The 23616-nt window shown below is 44.6% G+C and overlaps 1 protein-coding gene across 2 annotated transcripts in view; it reads left to right on the forward strand.

Annotated features, from left to right (window-relative positions):
• LARGE1 (LARGE xylosyl- and glucuronyltransferase 1) overlaps positions 1 to 23616 on the forward strand; it is a 315504-nt gene that overhangs the window by 267339 nt on the left and 24549 nt on the right. For both annotated transcript variants that reach the window (XM_035126642.3, XM_035126643.3), the window contains exons 11-12: positions 14657 to 14820; positions 23159 to 23437. In XM_035126642.3, the coding sequence (XP_034982533.1) occupies positions 14657 to 14820; positions 23159 to 23437 (443 nt within the window). The remainder of the gene's footprint in view (positions 1 to 14656; positions 14821 to 23158; positions 23438 to 23616) is intronic.

Here is a 23616-nt window from a genome sequence, read left to right on the forward strand (position 1 = left end):
TGCATTTAGAATTTAATTTGTAATTAAGAGAGCTTGTTTGGAATGCAAATATCTGTTAAATACCTAATGGAGTTCAATAGGTTTTATACTGCCCTCAGTTACGCTTTGGCCTCATTACAGCACACTAGTGTTAAGAAGAGGCATTACAGAGAGCATAAATTAGATTTATAGTTTTTTCCTTATGCTCCTTGTTTTTTGCCTGTATGCAAAGTAGCTCATTTCTCCTGTATATTATGCATTCTGCTACATGCTAGTGGTTTCTTCTTTTTGCGATTTCCCTCCCTAGTTTGAGTTTTTGTACTGTGGGTTGTTGTGAAGGAGATCATTCACAGATGCTAAAATGATTTTGTAGTTGCTCCAGGGATAGAACACCATTTTCACGTAATGGTTTGACATCAGAAGCATTTGAAACAGGATAGGCTGGAAGTTTAAGTAAATATTTTTTATATAAAAAACCAGGGGGTACCAGGGGCCTAACTTCTGAAACCAAGTCTGTTGCTTACCATTGAAATATGTTTCCTGAGTAAAAAAAAATTGGAAAAAAGAAATATGTTTCTTCATTTTCGTGGGCAGAGCAAAGTATCACACTGTCTTCAACATTATTATTATGTATTAAATTTGTACATTTTTCCTGTCAGTAAAATTTGAGTTCTAAAATAGGGATGGGCACCCTCTGACCCTCTGTTGGGGTGCAGCTTCCATCAGCCTCAGCCAGCATCACAGGTAATCAGAACTGATGAGAGTTGTTTTCCAACAACATCTGGAGGTCCACCAATTCCCCCTTCCTGTTTTGAAACATTCTTCCGTATTAAAAATAGGCATTTCATTGCACGTTGTTGTTTTGTTGTTTAATTGTTTAGTCGTGTCCGACTCTTCGTGACCCCATGGACCATAGCACGCCAGGCACTCCTGTCTTGCACTGCCTCCCGCAGTTTGGTCAAACTCATGTTGGTAGCTTCGAGAACACTGTCCAACCATCTCGTCCTCTGTCGTCCCCTTCTCCTTGTGCCCTCCATCTTTCCCAACATCAGGGTCTTTTCCAGGGAGTCTTCTCTTCTCATGAGGTGGCCAAAGTATTGGAGCCTCAGCTTCACGATCTGTCCTTCCAGTGAGCACTCAGGGCTGATTCCCTTCAGAATGGATAGGTTTGATCTTCTTGCAGTCCATGGGACTCTCAAGAGTCTCCTCCAGCACCATAATTCAAAAGCATCGATTCTTTGGTGATCAGCCTTCTTATGGTCCAGCTCTCACTTCCATACATCACTACTGGGAAAACCATAGCTTTAACTATACGGACCTTTGTCGGCAAGGTGATGTCTCTGTTTTTTAAGATGTTGTCTAGGTTTGTCATTGCTTTTCTCCCAAGAAGCAGGCGTCTTTTAGTTTTGTGATGGCGCCTCTTTGCCCTGGCTTTTGATACTTGGCATGGAAATGTTTAATACCCACATTGTTTTTGTGACTGTAAGTTGTTTTAAACTATTTTTGATACTGTGTTTTAATGTTGTAACCCACCCTGGGACCTCTTAGTGAAGGGCTGGTAAACAACAACAACAACAACAACAACAACAACAGTTTCCTGTATGTATGTCAAAACAGTTCTTCCCCCTGTTTAACATTTTTAAAACCAAGCTTTCTTTGGGAAAACTCAATTTAGCATCCCCCTTTGTGAAGTTGCCAGTACCTGATCATACCAACATAAGGAGAGATGGAGACGTGGGAGTTGATGTGATGGAATGTCATGAAAAGCTTACTAGAATAATTCATTTTAGTTATAACAAGCACACAGATGGCCGAGATTATCAAGGGAAGAAGCCGAAGAACTTGGCATACTTGACTTCAGAGCTGAGATGCTGGAAATGTTTGTCAATGGTAGCTTATTGTAGCATGTGATTGTTATCGGGATTCATAAGCTTCCCCCCCCCCCCCTTCCTCATGTTTACAGTTTGGTTATTCTACTGCTTAGTTGCTTTCTATAGAAGAGGGAGATGAATATCCTGACATTAATTTTTTTAAAAAAATCTCTGTTATGGCGACTGGGCTTGTGTGATTGGGTTTAGATAGAAGGAGGGAAGGGGAGAGATCTCATACCATTAGTTCAAATATAACGGGGAGCACATTTGGTACAAAAAGGAAAATTACTGTAAGAAAAAGAAGTGTTTTGTGCTAAGTGCATGGCCTGTAAAATGGAAACTATTGAAGGGTTTTTTTATGCTGCCTAATAACCGGTGGTGACAATATATGGAAAGCACCACCCGTGTCATCTGGTGACTTTGCTTTCACAGTTGCTAAATGAGCCACCAGATTTAACAAGGGTTGTGCACTAATTTGCTGCATATCTCATGCATGGCATGAAATGTGGAAGGGGGAATTTACAGCCCTTGAAGTAAGTGGAAAGGACCTCAGCAGGATTAGTGGCCTTTAGATCAAGCATTGTTGCCTGTTTCATCCTCCTCTTCCCCGCCTCTTCTTATTTTAATGCTGAAAGTAAGTTTCCAATGAAAGTCGTAAAAGCAATGCACACTATAATATCTTATTTATGAGCTTTCTATAGAGCTTTAATGTTTATGTCCAGCATTCCATTACCAGAGGACCTACTTGTAAAGCGCAGGGTTGTTCTGTAGTATGTTTAGTATACCCAGTTGTGACTTCACAGCAAAAGCTGTAAGGCAAGATATAATTTCTCTAGTAAAGGCCTCATATTCATTCCGTATTCACTTTTTTTTCTTTTTGCAGTGACTTCTATCAGGGGCATTTGTATGATGAAGCACCAAAAGTACTGTGAGCAGTGGCAGTGATAAAAGCTGTGGTGCAGGGTAGAGCAGTTTTGTGACTGAAAGAACTTGCATGTTACCAGTTTTAAGGGAATTACCCTGCCAGCAACAAAGAATGCTTAATTACCTCCAGAAAGAGCTGTGTCAGAAAAAAAATCCCAGCCACTTGATTGCCCAGCCACTAAGGGATCCGATTTTTATACATGGAGTTTTGAGGATTTATTCAGTTCTGTTCAAGTCTAGTGCAAACATGTTGGATGATAGCTTATGGGGAAGTACTGATTGATTATGTAAGCCTTCTTCTGAGGGCTGTGTGCTACAAGACAACCTGTAAATAAGGATGTAATATAATCATATAATAATTGGCTGAAGTCCCTGTTCACGTCACTTTTTCTGTCCCCAAAGTCTTGTGTGGTAGAATAGTAGCTAGGGGGCAAGGGTCAAAAACAGGATCCACAAATACTCATGCCGCGGTCACCATGGCAACCGCCCTTCCTGATAAGCATCACTTCTCACAACACATACAGTGGTGCCTTGCAAGACGGATTTAATTCGTTCCGCGAATCAATTTGTTTTGCAAAAAAATCATCTTGCGAATCGCGGTTTCCCATAGGAATGCATTGAAATTTCTTTTTCTGCCCATAAGGTAAAGGTAAAGGGACCCCTGACCATTAGGTCCAGTCGTGACCGACTCTGGGGTTGCGCGCTCATCTCGCATTATTGGCCGAGGGAGCCGGCGTATAGCTTCCAGGTCATGTGGCCAGCATGACAAAGCCGCTTCTGGCAAACCAGAGCAGCACATGGAAACGCCGTTTACCTTCCCGCTGTAGCGGTTCCTATTTATCTACTTGCATTTTGACGTGCTTTCGAACTGCTAGGTTGGCAGGAGCTGGGACCAAGCAACGGGAGCTCACCCCGTCACAGGGATTCGAACCGCCGACCTTCTGATCAGCAAGCCCTAGGCTCAGTGGTTTAACCACAGCGCCACCTGGGTCCCTTTTCTGCCCATAGGAACACATTAATTAAATGTCAATGCATTCCTATGGGAAATTGCGATTCGCAAGACGAATTTTTCGCAAAATGAATTCGTCTTGTGAATCACCATCAGATCGCAAGACGCATTCGTCTTGCGAAAAGTTCGTATTGCAGGGCATTCGTATTGCAAGGTACCACTGTACTTCAAAATATGTTCCAGAGGCAGAACCACCAAAGCACAACATGAAGTTAGGCCTGGAAATGGCACACAAAAAGGAGGTCCCCTCGAGGTTCCTTTTCAGTGTCTCCAAAGAGCTGCCTGGAAAATGTGGATGAGGCAGGATAGATCCTTTTACTTTAGAATGTACTGTAGGGATACTCAGAGCAGAGACTGAACTAAAAGCACAGCAGCTGAGGGCAGGAAACAGCAGGAAAATTAAAAGCTGCTGAAACCACTCCGATTATAAATTCAGACCAGCTAACTGCTGTGCCTGGGAGCGCATGATCAACAAGACGAAAAATACTGTTGCAATTAGTCTCTGCACACCAGTGGAATAGCACTGCCTATCTAGAGCCTGTTTTGGAATGCAGAACATTTTAACAGCTCCTTCATAGAAGTTCCTGGACAATTCCTTTGGAATAATGCAGTCCAAATGGTGACTTGCTTATAAAGCTAAGGTTAAAGGGACCCCTGACCATTAGGTCCAGTCGTGACCGACTCTGGGGTTGCATGCTCATCTCGCATTATTGGCCGAGGGTGCCGGCGTATAGCTTCCAGGTCATGTGGCCAGCATGGCAAAGCCGCTTCTGGCAAACCAGAGCAGCACATGGAAATGCCGTTTACCTTCCCACTGTAGCGGTTCCTATTTATCTACTTGCATTTCGACATGCTTTTGAACTGCTAGGTTGGCAGGAGCTGGGACCAAGCAACGGGAGCTCATCCCGTCACAGGGATTTGAACCACCGACCTTCTGATCAGCAAGCCCTAGGCTCAGTGGTATAACCCACAGCGCCACCTGGGTTGTATATGCACTTCTAAATTGCTCAGCTTGATGCAAAGGTGTGTTTGCTTTCAGCAAGCTGAGGTTTTTTTAAAAATAAAAAACGCAGCATAGAACCACGTAAGTTAAATTAAATTGATATAAGCAGACAACCGACACTACTATTTGTATATGGACAAACATACAAAAAAGTCCCCTTTCCCCTAAATGGAAAGCCACAGAAGAGCCACAGCAGGTATGTGTTTTGGCTAGCCATGGGGGGGGGGGAGGGTCAATGAAAGCTGCAAAGGCAAAGCACAGCATGCTGTATGTGTGAGAAAGTTTAGAACCATGTGGAACATGGAACACAGAGCATTACGCATAGCTGCCAAGTTATCCCTTTTTTTAAGGGATTTTCCCTTATGCTGAATAGGCTTCCTCGCGAGAAAGGGGAAAGCTTGGCAGCTATGGCATTACGACTATCAGAGCAATCCAAGCCCTGTTGCTTGGGGTGGGAGGTTGGATTGAGCTGAGCTCTGCTTGCTAATCCAGCCTCCATCCAGTCACTGCCGACAGAGTGGCCCAAGGGACACGCCACCAGTACAGCACTTCCCTTTCCAGTAAAGGGTAAAAAATGCCATCCAGCCAGATCCTCACTGGAAGTGGAAGAGCTTGGAGCAGGCCATTATGAGCTTGGAACAGGCCATTATAGGGATGCTGAGTGGGAGGGATAAAAATAGCCTGGATCCCAAGCCAGTTTCACTGATATGACAAGATGCCATCTGGCCTTATATGAGCCCAATCACTGTACCACTTCTAGGCTGGTGCAGCAATCTTCATGCCACCCACTTTCTACCCCAACAGCTGTAGCTCAGTGGTACAGTACCTGCCTTGCATGCAGAATGTCCTGAGTTCAATCATCAGCATACCCATGTAGGGTAGGAGAGACCCTTGTTTGAAACCCTGGAGAGCCACTGCTAATCCGTGTTGACAATAGATGGACCAGTGGTCTGACACAGCATTGGGCAGCTTCCTGTGTTCTTCACCCTGCACAGCAGGGCTGTGGGTGCAGTAGTTTGAACTGTACTGGAAGTTGGGAAGGAGACAAAAGTGTTGGCTAGAGAGCAGGGTCCGTGCTTGTAAATTGTTGGGAAGAGATAATTTCAGTTGATGCAGCTTGTCCTGCCTCAGTGTTTTGGGGGACAGAAATACCAGACCTGTCAACCGCCTCTCTTCTGTGCAGTTACTAAAGATTCAGAAAGGTTCAGAAACCTCGTCCTCTCTGGTATTTCACCATGAGCTATAAAACTGTGACCGCCTACTGGCATTAATAATAATCCTCCTTTCAAAAGAGGGAGCCGTGTTAATTGGAGCAGTAAGAGCAGCTCTGCAAGTGCAAGACCTTAAACTGGTTTAGAAGGAGATTTGTGCTCGTTGCTGTTATGAGATGTTGGGGGAGAGCTTTAAGCTTTTCTTCCCCTAATTAAAAAAATCCATTTGTAAAAGAAGTTGGTAGTTACTGTGCACTGAAAGATAACTGTATCCATCAAGGACAGCCTTTAATCTCACAATTAGGTCCATGCCTACAAGCAGGCCAGCTCAAGATATTTTGCTGCCTGAGGCAGAGCAGCAGAGAGCTCTTTCCTCCGGTGTCAGGGTGCACAGTTCCCAAGGCTGGTTAAGTTATTTGGGCACCTGAGGCACAAAATCCCACAGGCACCTTTCTCCCTCCCCAGCAGTACAAATGCAGTACAGTGGTACCTTGAGTTACAAACGCCTCAGGTTACAAACGCCTCAGGTTACAAACTCCACTAACCTGGAAGAGTTAGTTACAGGTAGGTAGCCGTGTTGGTCTGACGTAGTTGAAACAAAATAAAAAAATTCCTTCCAGCAGCACCTTAAAAACCAACTAAGTTTTTATTTTGGTATGAGCTTTCGTGTGCATGCACACTTCTTCAGATACACTGAAACAGAAGTTGAGAACTTTGCCCCAGGATGAGTATGGAAATCATGTGCCGGCGGCACGGCGGCAGCAAGAAGCCCCATTAGCAATAGCATGCCTCTAGTTAAGAACAGTTTCAGGTTAAGAACAGACCTCCGTAATGAATTAAGTTCATAACTAGAGGTACCACTGTAATAATAAGTTAAATAACCATCGATTTGATGCCCTTTCATGTCACCTAAAACTAGCTGCCTAAGGCAGCTGCCTCCTTCAGCCTAATGGCAGGGCCCACTCTGTACAAGACCCCCAGGCTATAAATACTTCTTTGAGAAGTTGTTGTTTTCAGCTTTAGTAGTTAATTAACGTACTGAGAATTCTAAAACAGAAGGTTGGCCATGGTAGGCTTAGCTTGTCCTTTGACTTGGGCATATCTAGTGCCCAGTTTCTTCTTCTCCTTCTTTGAATAGGAGAAATCTGTGTTGTGTTATAATCTACATTTGAAAGACCAGCTCAGTTTGTGGCGTGGTGCACAAGGACCTGCTGTCTGGAGGTAGAAGACCCAAAGTCCCCTTGAACATGCAGAATTAGCTGTACAATCATTTGGCCTATTTTCCCATATGGGTTGTGTAAATATTAATATATTATGAAGCCGCTTGGAGAACTTTGAAAGGCTAGAAACTAGCTGTAGAAGACCAAATGTAGCAGGCGACTCACAGTCAAAAGGTGAACATTTGCAATTTGTCACATCAGCTTTCAGTTGGTTGCATGTAAAGCAAACCAGCCCTCATGTAGTAGAATTTGTTTCACGGACTATCATGTCTTCTTGTTTAAGGTTTTCTGTGATAGACAGCAAGGAGCAGCTAATCAACTGTCTAGGTAGATGGATTATGTCTATCTAAGCCAGTGATGGGCAACCATTTGAGCTTGGTGTGTCAAAATTCGCCAAAAAACTGAGCATAACTTGGGTGGTGTGTCACTTCGAGAGAAAAAACCATAATTTCGTGATATTTAAATAACAAAAATGTATCATTGTTTCCCCTTTTAAAAAGGAAAAGGGGGAGAGAAAAAATTATTAAAGTTTTTTTAAAAAAAAATTCAAAAAAAAATGTTAAAAGAGGGGGGGGGGAAATAAGGCAAAACCCAGAGGTATTTCCCAGTGGGACTCTGGGCTCAGGCCTTCCTCCAATGGGTCTGCTGCTGGGGAGGTGGGCTTGGGTTGGGCCTGTGCCTCCTCGTGGCCCTCTTCAGCCCACCTCTCCCTTCACTCGGCTATGCTTGCGTGGCAGCGGGACAACAGGGAAGGGGTTTCAACTTACTTGGGTGTCTCTTCTTTCTTCCTGGGATGGCAGAGAGGTGGTGGCGGTGGCAGCAGCGAGGTCAGGGTCAGGGTTCTTCTCTCTCCTCCAAGGGCTCCCTCCTCTCCCTTGAGGTGGGGGCAAAACGGACGGCAACGAGCGGGCCCCTGTTCTCCTTTGCCTTGTTTTCCCTTCTTTTCTCCCTCCTATTTGCGGGGGCGGCGGCAGCGGGGCCAGGGCTTCCTTTTTCCTCCTCCGGCCTCTGGAGTGCCTTGAGGCCGTCCGTCAGGTTCACGGGTTGTGGGTGGGTCCAGCAGCTCCCCAGTTGCTGCACTGGTGGCCCAGTTTTGGTGGCTCGGGAGCCCGTTCAGCAGCTCCTGCAGCGCTGGTCACTTCCAGGAGCTCCACGGCTCCATGCCAACCACCATCTTGGCTCGCCGGAAGTCCACAAGGCCCCCAGAGATGCATTGCCTGCGGCATTCCGCCGCCGGCCGGAAGTGAGATCTCAGCATGCGGCCGCGTGTCACTGAAAATGGCTATGTGTGTCAGTGCTGACACGCGTGTCATAGGTTCGCCATCACTGGTCTAAGCCAAGGATAGGGAGTCAGCCCACCCTCTACCCTCCACCACTGATGTTGTTAGGTTACAATTTCTAATGTCTCTGTTCATTGACCAAGCTGGCTGGGATTCATGAGACTGGAGTCTAACAACACCTGGAAGTCCACAAATTCCCCATCTCTAATCTAGGTCCACCTCAAAAGCAGTTTCCTCTGATCTGAAGTTGAGATGCATGCCCCAGTTCACTGTCCAAATAACTAAGTTAGAAAATACCCCTTTTCTCCTCTTTATTTTTGAGCTGGTAGAAATCTGTATCTCTTTGGTAGTTTTTTGTTTTGTATTTCATACACCTTCTACATTATTTTATACAAAATCTAATGAAAGTAGTTTCCGCCTGTATCTGTGCAGCCATTCTCTGTGGGGGGATTCGTGAAGGAGGATTGCAAGGGCTTTTAAAATTATTCCAGCTTAATATGTACAATCAGGAAGAAACTGTCCACTTGGATAGCTGCACAGCCCCCTTTATCTAAAGCTTGTTCTTATAAATGGAAATTTTCTTACACTTCTTTATATCATGAGCAGAAGTTACAAAGATGTTTGCCTAAACACAGCATTTAAAGGGCAGGTCAAATGCATAGGTTGGAACTGGCATTTCATTATAAATTTGGGCATATAACTAATATGTGTATAATTCAGCAAATTTGTTCATGTCCTGCCAGTTTTCTGGTCATGCAATGTAATTTAATAACACTGTAGACACATTGAGGATACAGACTAATTGCATGCATCTTTCACTTAGATTAGGCTATAATTATTCAAAATATGAGTTTGCATTATTACTTGCTCTTTGGCATAATTTAAAGAGAATGCAAGGATCCTCTTCAGCAGAGTAAGCAGCAGCAGCATCTAAGACTTTAGGCCAGGCACCCCCAAACTGCGGCCCTCCAGATGTTTTGGCCTACAACTCCCATGATCCCTAGCTAACAGGACCAGTGGTTGGGGAAGATGGGAATTGTAGTCCAAAACATCTGGAGGGCTGAAGTTTGGGGGTGCCTGCTTTAGGCCTTGAGTCGGAAAAGTTGCTGAGGTATTTGGAAGTTAAATGTGCTGAAGCCTAAAATACCAAGGAGGCACACAAACACAGACATCTTAACTTTTATCAAACTTCATGATTTCTTGCTTTTCTCTAGATCATCGAGAAACTGACTAGCGTATTTTAAATTAGTTTTATACTCTGGTCAAAATGTATTGGCTTGTCACAAACTGTGTTCAGGGAATTTAAATGTGAAGCATGCCAATTAAAACTTTTGCAGACTTGGCTAGTGTCAGGGGGACTCCCTACAGGGAGCCTCCCCCCAGCATCCTGACCAGCACTTCGCCCAGCGACAGTGTTAGCAGCGGGTCAGGGGAAAGCGGAATGGAAGGGGGAAGGCTCAGCAAGGCATCAGAGCCCTAGCAACGCTCCAGAGAACAGCTGGTGGAAGAAGGGCTCAGCGATGTATCGGAGCCCCTGCACCACTCTGACCATCTAGGGGAGGAGGGATGGCTCAGGGAGGCATCGGAGCCCAGGCACTGCCCCAGCCAGCGAGGGGAAGAAGGGACACCGCTCCTTCCAGCACCCGAATTGAGGCGCACGCCCAAACGCAGTGTGAAGGGGCAGCGTTTCGGGGTGCCCCGGTTATTATGCTGGCCCCGAAGCTGACGGGCACCATTGCCGGGTTCTGAGAGTGACTAGGTGGTCATGTTTTCTGCTATCTTTGCACTGTAAATAGTATGCGCAATAAAACCTTTAAATACACAATGGAATGGGATGTCTTTACTCGGGAGTAGCCGCAACAACTCCCTGACAGGTAGTATGGGGCTGACTGGCAAGAGCAGGCATCCCCAAACTGCGGCCCTCCAGATGTTTTGGCCTACAACTCCCATGATCCCTAGCCAACAGGACCAGTGGTCAGGGATGATGGGAATTGTAGTCCAAAACATCTGGAGGGCCGAAGTTTGGGGATGCCTGGGCAAGAGAGACAATGCAGGGCAGCAGATGTGACACACTCACACGCATTCACTGCATGTTGTTAATTACATTCCTTCTCCTGGATTTCATATGTAATGCCCTGATAATATTTGGGCATATGTGCTCCTTAAATGAGAAGTTCCCATTGAAAGACAGCACGAACTTTATGGTCAAGCTTGACCACTAATGAAGGGTTTCTGTTGGACAAAAATACACTTCGGGGTCACCATCTGTAGATCAAAGCTCTGTATTGGAATTGTCTCTAAGACTCCACCCCCCCTCTTCTTCTTTTTGCACCCTGGGCTCCTTCGAGAGAAAGGGCAGGATATAAATTTAATTAATTAATTAATAGAACACAACATTTCCACCATGGAAAGATGTTACATAAATATTAAACTTGCATTTGGACCCCTTCTGGCTCCATCCCACCCCCTTCTGGCTCCATCCCACCCCCAGTTAAAATACTAGGGCATGAAATGCGATCTTTCTTTATTCCATTCCTCAGCAGTAGTCAGAGACATAATTTAGTCCATAGTGCTATTCCATAGCTCATAATTAAGTTGTTATATCCTTTTATCTTAGAAGCCTGGAGTAATCTGATAATCACTCAGTGACTACCTAGATCAGGGGTGTCAAACTCAAATTCATCGGGGGCCGCATCAGCAGTTTGGTCACCCTCAAAGGGCCGGTTGTGTCTGTAGGACTATGTGTCCACTCTTTATTATCATAAATTATTGTCACTGCATTCAATTATTACTGTTTTTTGTAATAATGTAAGCTCATTCCCACCCCCACGCGGATCACATTCCTGCGTCGTGGCACGTGTGTGGGAGGGGATGTAAACGAGGGAAATTTGAACAAAAGGTGGGGATCGACGGCTTGGGGGGGGGGCTCAACTAAACCTTCGGCAGGAAGGAGAAAGCCACTGCTGGGATTGAAAACCTGCAGATGGAAAGAGGGCTTCCCTCTCCCGCCCTGCGCACACCCAAACCCCGCTAGGCAGGATGCCACACGCTGCAACCCACCCCATGCTTTGGAGAGGGGCAGGAACATGCGGTGCAGCGCCAACTCCCTGCTTTGCTTTTGCATCCTCCCTCCTCAGCGCCAGAGTCCCTTCCCCTCGCGCTGAGGGAGGGCAGCGGATTTCCCGAGGAGGAAGGTGGCGGCAGCCCCAGCGGATGTGCATCTTCGCCTCAGAGCTGCTCTTCCCCCCACCCGCGCTGTTGTCATCTTCGCCGCCACCTCTCCCTACCGGGACTGCAGGCAGAGGAGGCTTGAAAACCTCCCCCCCCCAAAAAAAATTCCCCTCCCACCTACTCAAACCGCGAGGCGACTCCATCTGGAGCCCTACATCACGAGGGGCTGAGAGGAGGCGGCGGCAGAGCGGGAAGAGCAGGAACCTGTGCCGTCGTTGCTGCCTCCCTCCCGGCCGCCCCCCGGGGAGCAGCTCCGCCGGAACTGAGAAGCCAAAGAGCGGCTCGGGGGTGGGGGGCAGAGCAAAAGCCAGGCACCCTCCCGAGTGTCTATGAGGAGAAAATGGGGGAAGAGGGAAGAGAAACCTGGCTCCATCAAGAGAGTGACTGTTGCGCTTTGCCTACTTCCCCCTCAGGCTCACTCCGTGTCCCTTTCGCCCGCTCGCTCGCCCACCTCCCGGATGCAGCCGAGGAGAGGAAGGGAAGCAGCGGGCGGCGGCTCCCCAGTGCCGCCTCACTCGCTCTCAGAGACAACAACAAAGCCCGCCAAAAAAAAATCCAGCGCTGCTCTGTCCCGGCACCAACTTTGCCGGCGGCGCCTGTAGGGCTTTCCTACCTCCTTGGCGGGCTTCCTCCTCCTCCTCCTCCTGCATCTCACTTCCCCATCTGGCCGCTGAGCCACTGCCTCCCTCAGCCTCATTCGAAATTGAAATTCCCTGGCCAAGGCCGTCAGCGCGGCTCCAGCGCCCCGGCCTCCACCTGCAGCCCCGCCTCCGGTTTTGACCCTCGGCCAATCGCAGGCTCCAGAACTACTGTCAGCAACTACTGTCAGCAGCTACTGTCAGCAGCGGCTACGCGGGCCACATGATGAGGTCTGGCGGGCCGGATTAGGCCCCCGGGCCTTGTGTTTGACACCCGTGACCTAGATAATGGCTACTTTGCAATTACCAACTTATAGCTTGGCTATTTGTGAAATTAAAAAAAGAAGAAGATACTATGATATCTCGAAGGAGTGGTATGGTACAGCTCTTCTAACCATTTCTACTTAGGCTGATGAATAGAACTGATAAGGGGGGGAATGCTAATGTCTTTCCATGGAAGGAAATTAAGATGTTTCATCTAGTCATTTCTGGCTTTATTTAAAATGTTATTTGTGCTTAGGGGGAATGAAATTGAACAAGGGTGTGATGAACTGAGGTTTTCAGTGGTGAATGAAATGTAAGATGGTGGAGAATTTGTGCCCACAGTGCTGACTAGAGTAGGGAAGAGGAAGAGAGGAAGAAACACATGGAGACAAGAATTGGATGAAATCAGCCAGCTTTCATAATATCTGGGCATGGCCAATGGTGTTGTGGGTGGGGATGTGTGTGCAACTCAAAGACTTTTTTAAAATGAAGATCAGGATGCATCTTTGGCCATCAGTTGATCATTTGATGGCTGGAGAGAGGACTGTAATCCCCCTGCTTGGTTGATCCACAGCTGAGATGAGGAAGAGGGGCTCTGTGCTGAATGTGTCTGCTGGTGGGTATGTCCTCTGTTCCTGCATGAGAAGGTGTGAGGTGACCACACCCACCACTAGCATGGGGCCCTTGGAAGGTTGGCCAAGAGCAAATGCAACCCCCAAACTATAATCAATTCTTCTACTGTTTTGTTTGGTGAGCCAATTAGTCATGCATGAGTTTGGAGGATGGCTCTTCGAAAGAAAACATACCTGCAGCAGTAGGAACCCTTGATGTGTGTTTTTTTCCCAGAATGCCAATGGCATAGCTTTCAAATATCCCTGACAGAAACTAGAGTATTTGGTGCACTGCCTAAAAGTAAGTCTTGCTATATCACTGCTGCAACAAGGCTGGATCCAGAATGGCATATACAGCGGCAGAATTTTGCCAGCCTAGATGTCTTCAGAAAGTTCATAGAAAGTAGGATATGATGGTGATGATATACATGTATTCCCCTCCCACTGGTTAATATTTAGCTTCTCTCAAAAACCTTAGATGAGGTTTTGGTGTTGTTGTTGGGGTTGTTGTTGTAGTTGTTGTTGTTGTTGTTGTTGTTGTTGTTGTTGTTGTTGTGTTTTGCTTTCCTGGGTAGTTTCCACTGACATGCCCATTGCTGCTGGAAGGGCTTTACTTTGCATGCAGATGGTTCCAGGTTCAAACCCTGGCATCTCCAGGTAGGGCTGGGAATGTTTCCTGTTTGAAAACCTGGAGAGTCACTACCCATGTGAACTACTGAATTAGCTGGACCAGTGATCTGATTCAGTATAAGGCAATTTCCCATGTTCCTTTAAAAAAGTTTATTTTGTGCTGATGGCCACTATAAAAATATACTTGGTTAATAAGTTCTGTAAGTTAATTATGCATTGTGTGAAGTAGGCCTTCTGTTCCTTTTAGGGTCTGTAAGTGAGATGACTTAGGGTCTGTAAGTGAGAAAGTTCACACATGCAATGAATGCAAGTGACAAGATGCTAGTGAGGCACCTACTAAAGGTAAAGGGTAAAGGGACCCCTGACCATTAGGTCCAGTCGTGACCGACTCTGGGGTTGCGCGCTCATCTCACATTATTGGCCGAGGGAGCCGGCGTATAGCTTCCAGGTCATGTGGCCAGCATGACAAAGCCGCTTCTGGTAAACCAGAGCAGCACATGGAAACACCGTTTACCTTCCCGCTGTAGCGGTTCCTATTTATCTACTTGCATTTTGATGTGCTTTCGAACTGCTAGGTTGGCAGGAGCTGGGACCAAGCAACGGGAGCTCACCCCGTCACAGGGATTCGAACCGCCGACCTTCTGATCGGCAAGCCCTAGGCTCTGTGGTTTAACCACAGCGCCACCTGGGTCCCCTACTACCTACTACCTACTACCCTTCACTAAAAGAGATTTAGTAATATATATGCTTGTTGTTTCCCCTCCACCACCCTGCCCCCACTACAGCTCCAGAAACAGCTGTCTGAGCTGGATGAAGATGACCTGTGTTATGAGTTTAGACGGGAGCGTTTCACTGTACATCGCACTCACTTGTATTTTTTACACTACGAGTATGAGTCTGCTCCAGACAACACCGATGTAACACTGGTGGCTCAACTCTCTATGGACAGGTAAGAAATGCCATTTTATTATCCCACCAAGAACTCTGGAAAATGCAATTAGCACCAGCTAATGAGTTCAAGAAAATTTCACAAGGTCTTATGTCGGTGGGGAAAAGAACATTTGGGATTCAGTGACAGTAAATGAGTGCCATTTTCTTTCCTTCTTGTGGAAAGCACCAGCAGTTGTTTTGTACAGAAACAGGGACATGATGAGTCAGAGACTTCAGTGCTCAGGTGCAGGGTAGGAAGTTATGACCCTGGACGTGGCCTGATCTACCCTATTTGTAGTTAACTGTTCATCAACATCAGTTCCCCCAAATACACCATGTTCAAAGTGCTATACAGGATAGGCAACATAAGCACAGCAATTCATACTTATGGTACATGACAATGCTGTATAGCAATGTCAATCCAGCCATTATAGTTCATTTAAAATACATCAAAAGTATAAATGAGCGTAAAAAAAAACATGTGGTGAGTCAGGAAAGGAAAGAACCTAGATAACATTGATTGGTGACTCAAGCAGAGGGTTTTTGTTAGTTCTCCCTTACCTTCTGTACCATATGACATACTTCACTTGCTTCGACTCATAGCTGGGAGTTTTACAAAATAGGTTCTTTGTTCTACAGCATATGTGGACCTCTCCATTTGGTCCATAAGGGTGTTTAGGCCAAGCCATGCCCACCCTGGTGCCATATATGATGTTTGGAGTGCGATATGCAAAAGTGAGTCTTGGATTAAAGGGGTTTTGATGCTTGAAAAGCCCCTTGAGTAGTGCTTCTCAAGGGAAGGAGGCACACTTGTCCTGCACGGGTGGGGCTGGAAATCAAGTTCTGGCCCACTAGCTAGATCCTCTTCCACATGCTCCTGTCCTAGAGCTCCCGCTGTCCTTGATACCCCATGCTTGCTCCTTTTTCTGTCTTGCTTTTGCTTTGGGCACATTCGTATTTTTCTTTGAGCAGAAGCTGTATTGAGCTGGCAATTCTTATCCTGTCAAATTTAGTTTTTAAGCGGCTGCATCGCGAGAGCCTGGGTAAACCCGAAATGTGCATTCACAGAGATTTCGAGCAGCCTGTAAAATGTGCATCACTTCTGTTCAGAAACCAAGAGCATCTCATCTGAAATGCAACATCAGAATCCCCCCATCCTGGGGCCCTCCTTCCTCCCTGCTGTTGGTAGAGTTAGTTCTAGGAAGGAACATTAGGCAGAGCACATACCTAGCAGAACATGAGGCATGTGCAACACCTCTGTCCCTCTGGTTGACTACAAAGAAAGGTCAGTGTTCCTCCACAGGGAGACCCTAGGAACTTCAGCTGACTAAATGCATGCTGATTTGCTGTAGAAACGAGCATAAGCCCACAAAAACCACTGCACTGTTTGGCTGCTAGCTTATGCATCTAGCAGATTCAGTCATCATTCGCCACGTTCACCAGCGCCTGTTCTATTGATTTTTAATTTGGAAAACATTTCTTGGGGTGGTGGGCTTTTGGGGCTTTCATGTATGCCTTTTGAGTTAAACAAAGACGAAGAAAAGAATCTCACACAAATCCTTTGTGAATGCCACAATGAATTAGGGAAGGAAATGAGGCTGTGTATGTTTTCCCTCCAGGATTTTAATTCAAAGGAGCGAACTGCAGCTCAGCACTGTTTTGCTGGCAGCAATGCAGCAGTTGAGCATCTGTTTCGCTTTTTTGGATCCATGCAGGGAACACGCTGTATTGATAGGCAGGGATGCCCATCTTTATTCAGAAAGGAGAAAACAATTGGCCTCACATGAGAAAAATAATAATCTTTCCACGCACTGTTAGTAAGTTGTTGTTATTCATTGATTCAGGTTGGAGATTCTCTCTTTCAGCTAAAATCAATAAATAATATCCCTACCAAAGAAGCATTTTGCCATTTTATTTCCTCTTGCACCTTTCAGTTGTTTTTCACTATCTTTTTTAAACTGTTTTTCTTTATTAAATTCCTCCCACAACACTTGTATTGTGTGTTATTGTCATTGGCAAGGAGAGGTGCAAATACTAGTAATAGATGAGGCTGTAGCATTTGTTCTTTCAGTGAATGCTGTGAAGAGAGTGGGCTGGATGCTATGAAATATCTCTCCTCACCACCATCCGTAGCAGAGCTATTTCGCAGTGCTTGTGCAGCACAATCCCTGGAAGTGTTGCTGCTTCATGGTCAGTTGATGTCGCTGTGCTGGCCTCATCTAGAGGGCAAATCAACAACATGCTTGGCCTATGGGGTCAGTGCTTTGGGGTGTAGACCTAAGAGAAGACTTTCTCATTTTTCTAATCCTAAATTCAGTTCTCCACACTTCTGCAACAATTTGTGATTTTTTTTAAAAAAACACAACCTCGTGTAAATTCATCAGCATTTTAGTGTGATTTTTTCCCCTAAAATACATGCCTGTATGCAGTTTTACGAAGTGATGCTTCTCAATATAATGCATTTTTGTATCTTATTTTCACTGATACATACATTTTCATGCACATTTTACTCTAGTATATCACTTCTGTACACATTGTTTGACTGGAGGACTGCATTGAAACATTTGGGAAGGTGTGAGTTTTGAAGGCTGGACTGTGCTGTGTTTCCAAGATTGTTTCAAAAAGTGCAGATTTGGTAGATAGATTCACCTATAAAGGCATGTTTAACCTACCCATTCCCGTGAGACACCATTGCTGCAAAATACCATCCCCTGTAGCGCTGATCAGCTGTTGTGGAGGAGACAGAGTGTCAACTTGAATTTTTGCAGTCCGCAACAAATCATGCCAATTCTATGGCCCTCTCCACAAGCCCAGAGATGGTGGTTGCTGAATGATAGTGTTATGTACTGAGCTGAATCATAGAACAATAGGATCCAGAATCCGCAACCTGATTGGCCTGCAGGAGCAGCCAATCAGTCTGCTGGCAGAAGTCAATCCACAAACTGATTGGCCCACAGGTGTAGCCCTGAAGTAGCCAATCACGCAAAGCCCATTGTGTAAATAATGTATATAAGCAGATGGCTTGGGGAAAAGGGCATTCTTCTCTTCTTCTCCTTGATGACTACGAGCTGAATAAAGAGCATGAAATTCACTCTCGACTCCGAGTATATTTCAGATAGCATTTGGAGGACCAACAATCTGCCTAGGCATTGAATCGCCAAGCAGGCCAATGAAATACCACCCAGGTAGTAATCCTATATCCTTCCACTCCTGCAGATAAACTGTTGCAGTATGTCAGACACCCAGAAAGGGCCCGGGGACTCTGCTAGACTTTTCCATGCCCACACTGAAGCAATTGGGAGCTTTATCTGATATCGGTTCCATCCATCTATGCTGATTGTCTGCTTTTTGTTGCATAATAGGGAAGAGAAATCCACTGTGCTTTTTACTGTATTGCTTAACAGCAGCATATGTTTTATTTATAATTCCTATCACGGGCTGGTTAAAGCTTTGAACATACCTTTTGGGGGATTGCTTTTATTTTTATCTATCAATCTCTATTTCTAATTTAAGTGTGTGTCACACCCAGTAATAACCTTCATTTCAATAATAGATTAAAAAAAGAGAGAAAGTAATGATTCAGGTGTAGACTAGCAAACGTAATCTCTGGTATCTAGGGAAGCAAAGCTTCTTGGATGTCATCAGGATCATTCAGAACTGCAGGGGAAAGCTATTAATGTTGAAATCAGCATTTATATTTGCCAGTTTGAACATGTTGTTTCTTTCTGCTGCACAGCTTAGGAAAGATGGCGGGAGAAAAAAAAGTATTATTTTTTATTACTGTGATGAAGAAAAAAAAGATTATTGTGCCTCATATAAACATTAATAGGCAGGTTATAGTAGTAGGGATTTGGGAGATGCAGAAGAAAATCTAACTGCCATGTCTTGATATTTTAGGGGGACTGGGATTTATTTTTGCTGGTTTTTCTGCTTAGATCAGGCATCCCCAAACTGCGGCCCTCCAGATGTTTTGGCCTAAAATTCCCATGATCCCTAGCTAACAGGACCAGTGGTCAGGGAAGATGGAATTGTAGTCCAAAACATCTGGAGGGCCGACGTTTGGGGATGCCTGCTTTAGATTAATGAAATAAGAGGGTTTGGTATACCAAACACTTGTTCACATCCTTATGGCTGCTCTAGTTATTCTTGCTACAGCGGATGGGGACCGTTACTAGGCAAGATTTAATTCAGCGATATACATGGGAAATGTTATGTTGTAGATTATGGGGGGACCCGCCCCCTAAACCCTGAAATTTAATAATTGGTAGGATTTTGATTATTTGAAGGGAAGATTGCAGGCCAGTGGAAAAAAATACAGGCTAAGCTTCCTATCCAAGCCAGGGCCTCACTTGGGATAGAGGCATTAACATGACAAAAGGTGTTGGTGGCCCATCAAAGGGAATTCTTGGACCTGGACAGAGGTTGCCATGGTGATGGGGTGTGTGTTTGAGGTGTCAGGAAAAGAGAGTCTTTAGAGCAAGGTGTGATGGAAAGAAGGAGGGAGAGAAAAGACTGGGATCCATCTTGGGCAGGCTGGTTGAAGGCTGGCTAGGAGAGATGCCTTTGACTCCAGGGCTGCAGTGCTGTGCTGCAAGTCCCTCTTGAAATGACCATGCTAAAAGATCTGGAATCCCTTCATGCAGACTGAAGGTGTAAATAGGTGAATGAAACATATTTCTTAAAGCTATGGCAGTCTCTACCGTGTCTCAATTCTCCAAAGGAACACAGACCCTGGGTGAGTGCCTTGAACCCCCTGGTATCTTGCTACAGAAGTAAGGGTGGTACCCAACTTCTGTAACAGTTATTGGCTTTACATTTGTTTCTCCTTTTAATTTAATTTAAACACCATTCAGCTACACATACAGAAGAACTTCCTTATGTGATGGAAGCCCACCACACTCTGCCCCTTGGAGTGTGTTCACACATGTAATCAGTGGCTAGTTTTCTTAAACATTTACCAAGGAGGGAAAAAATAGCAGAGCCTCAAGTCACCCTTGAGAGCAGCCTGCCAGCAAGTTCAGTTGCCACAAATGCCTCCCCCCCAAAAAAACTTTTCACCTCCAGCTTGGCAACTGGAAGACCACAGGCATCTTCCAGAGCTGAGATTAGGTTCACTGGTGGCCACTTACTGACCCCTGGGTAAAGATTTATTAATTTGCCTCAATCCATTCCAATGTTCACTTGCACTTTTGTCTGGTAGTTTCCATTCTGCTGCAATTGTTTTAATTTTGCACAGTTGGTTCTTCTGTTTTGTCATCAGCTGATGCATAAATACCCTTTTATTATACAAATGTCATACAGTATGATAGACACACATATATCAGCAATGTCTACAGATCAGTTATCTTATGTGTGTTCCATTTCAAAGTGGTCTTGTGGCACCTTAAAAGCAAAGTGGGTCTATGACTGCAATCCTAACCATGTCTACTCAAAAGCAATCCCCATTGCATTCAATGAGGCTTACTCCAAGGTAAATGGAGTAGCATTGCAGCCTGTCTCCCTATCTTGATTCCATAGTTCAATATAAAATTGTCACCCTGCATTGTTTTCCTCAGACAGACATCCGGGAGAGACAATTTAGCACCCTGTTGATATTTTGCTCTTTCTGTTCTAGATTGTAAGGATTCCTGTTGGCATATTAAACGTTTTACAGGCACTCATCTTCATTCAGTGCAATGCCACTTAATTACACATAGATCATTTTATTGCAACATTTTATTTCATAAATACATATTTTATACAGAAAATGGTTGCATGCATTTATCTGCTAAAACATAAAACTGTTAATTTATGTTCTAAATACTTATACTAAACATGATGTTGTGTTTGACAGCTTGAAATCTGTTTTTGTGCCATGTAAAAAAGAACAATAATGAGGATGTGTTCCATTGGTTTTTAAATTCACAGTACAAGGGGGATTGAATAGGTCTGTATAGGCTGCCACTAGCAAATAACTAGAAGTTATAAGTCAACAACTTCAGTGGGGGGGGGATAATAATAATAATAATTTATTATTTATACCCCGCCCATCTGGCTGGGTTTCCCCAGCCACTCTGGGCAGCTTCCAACCGAATATTAGAAACAGTACAGCATCAAACATTAAAAACTTCCCTAAACAGGGCTGCCTTCAGTTGTCTTCTGAAAGTAGAATAGTTACTTATTGCCTTGACATCTGCTGGGAGGGCGTTCCACAGGCCGGGTGCCACTACCGAGAAGGCCCTCTTGTCTGGTTCCCTGTAACCTCACTTCTTGCAATAAGGGAACCGCCAGAAGGCCCTCGGTGATGGATCTCAGTGTCCGGGCTAAATGGTGGGGGTGGAGACGCTCCTTCAGGTATACAGGACCGAGGCCGTTTAGGGCTTTAAAGGTCAGTACCAACACTTGAATGAAATTTTTCTGGGACTGGAGCAAGGACACTCAATATTTTAAAACAAAGATTTAGGGGATAGATGGAGGCATAGCTGCCAAGTTTTCCCTTTTCTCGCGAGGAAGCCTATTCAGCATAAGGGAAAATCCCTTTTAAAAAGGGATAACTTGGCAGCTATGGATGGAGGGTGAAAGGGAGCAGTAAAATCCAGTTGGTTCCCCCCTCCTTGACAAAGAACCTTTAATTAAGGAACACAGATGAAGTGTACAGATAGCAAAGGAGATCACACCTTCCCATGTTAAAAGAACCATAATGCATCTATTTTTTCAATTTTTTAAAAAATTCACAGTAAGAAGCGGGTTTTAGTCCATGTTGACTGTCTCTAGCAACAAACAACTTCTATGGAGTAAAAAAAACAACACTTCTAAAAAAAGAAAATTGCTGAGGCACCTGTCAGGACAGCAGCAATTATACATCAATGAATATGTAAATAGTGTATATTGCAAAGCAATTTATGCATCTATTTATGTATAATGTGCCTATTTTTAAAAGAACTAAGGCAAGCATCATTCATAGCAAGAATTTGTGCCATAATGGGGGTCAAATGGGCAGGTGGAAATAAATCCACTTGAAAGTCTAGTCTTGATTTCAACAGATTCTTCTGACATCTCTACCCCAGCACATGCACATGATTTCAAAAAACAGAAAGACTTTATCTACGTTAACATCAGCAGCTAAGTACTTCAATTCTATGTAGCCACATCAGTGTGGTTCTAGTTGCTATTGAACAATGCTGGGTTAAAAAACACACAGTTGTTTTAAGGTTATCTGGGATTTTTAAAATTTTGTTTTTATTATATGTTGTCTACAGTTGGAAAGGTAATTAACAATTCTATATTATCATTATTATTACTGCAACTGCTTTGCAAACTCCACAGAGAAGCAGGAGCATCAAGGGGTGTTATTTGGAAAGAGCACTCTACCACTTTTTAGAAAAGAGGGAAGAAGTTAAATAAAAAAATTCCTTCAGTAGCACCTTAAAGACCAACTAAGTTTTTATTTTGGTATGAGCTTTCGTGTGCATGCACACTTCTTCAGATACAGTGAAATAGGGAAGAAGTTGTTACCCTCTACCATAATCCCACCCTGACTTTTCAAAGCATTAAAGAGCATCCAAACCATCAGCGTTTAACAGCAAAGTATGGCTGGTCAAATAAAAACTCAACAACACTGTGGACACATCCAACAGTAGTTCGCAAAGCTAAATCAGTGATAAACTGTCAGAATGAATGTTGAAACAGAAATTCAATATAAATTCAACTCCTTGTGAATTTACCACTTAATAACAACCAATAAATGTCCTAAGTAAATATTAGTAACCTAAGTAAGGCTCCCTGAAGTACCGCAGCTTCCCACAGCTGAGGGAAACTTTTATTTATATACAAAGCAGCATAGCTAAACAATGGTTTCCTTAGCAGAAAATACAACAGCAATGAATGAAGCAATACAATGTTAGTGGTAGGCACCTTCTCTCGAGTATACCATTGCCTTCCCCAACCTGGATTGTTGAGGATTACTCAACAGCTACTCAGCACAGTACCAGGTTGGGGAAGACGTAACAAACAGTTGCCTATTTTATTACTTACATGGTTTCATTCTTTCAAAATATTGAAGGTGATTTTTGCCTCTCCAATGATTCCAAGGGCCCTCATCTGCTGCATCTCCCCCTTCCTTGTTCTCTGTGATGGGACAAAATCTTTAAAATTAATATTTCTTTCATTTTAGAGAAGGTGTAAAATGTACCAGTTTTTAGTTGGTCTTTGAAGCTCCCATTTCGGAGACGGATCTCCAAGTGATCTTTCGACTTCAAAGTATCAACATATGTGGAAATATTTGCTTGGAGGTTTCCCAGTACAAGAGTTTAAACAGAAAAGGGGGGCATCCCAGTGGTAAAAATTTCCCTGTTCTAACCCTTCCTTTCTCCTCTTAGACTCCAGATGCTTGAAGCTATCTGCAAACACTGGGAAGGACCAATCAGCTTGGCACTCTACCTTTCTGATGCAGAGGCACAGCAGTTTCTGCGCTACGCTCAAGGCTCTGAGGTCCTCATGAGCCGCCACAATGTTGGATACCACATAGTGTACAAGGAGGGCCAATTTTATCCGGTGAACCTCCTACGGAATGTGGCAATGAAACATATCAGCACGCCATACATGTTCCTGTCAGACATTGACTTCTTGCCTATGTATGGACTCTACGAGTACCTCAGGTAAACACATGAATTGTTCTGACATGCAGGGTCACAGGAGGCTGCCTTATAGTGAGTCAAGCCATTGGTCCATCTAACTCTATTTTCTACAGTGACTGGCAGCAGCTCTCCAGGCTTTCAGACAGCGAGTCTCTCTCCGCCCTACATTTCATTTCATTTATTACTTATTTTTATTAAAT

This window comes from Zootoca vivipara, chromosome 9 (assembly GCF_965207765.1).
Source record: "Zootoca vivipara chromosome 9, rZooViv2.hap1.1, whole genome shotgun sequence".
Taxonomy (NCBI): domain Eukaryota; kingdom Metazoa; phylum Chordata; class Lepidosauria; order Squamata; family Lacertidae; genus Zootoca; species Zootoca vivipara.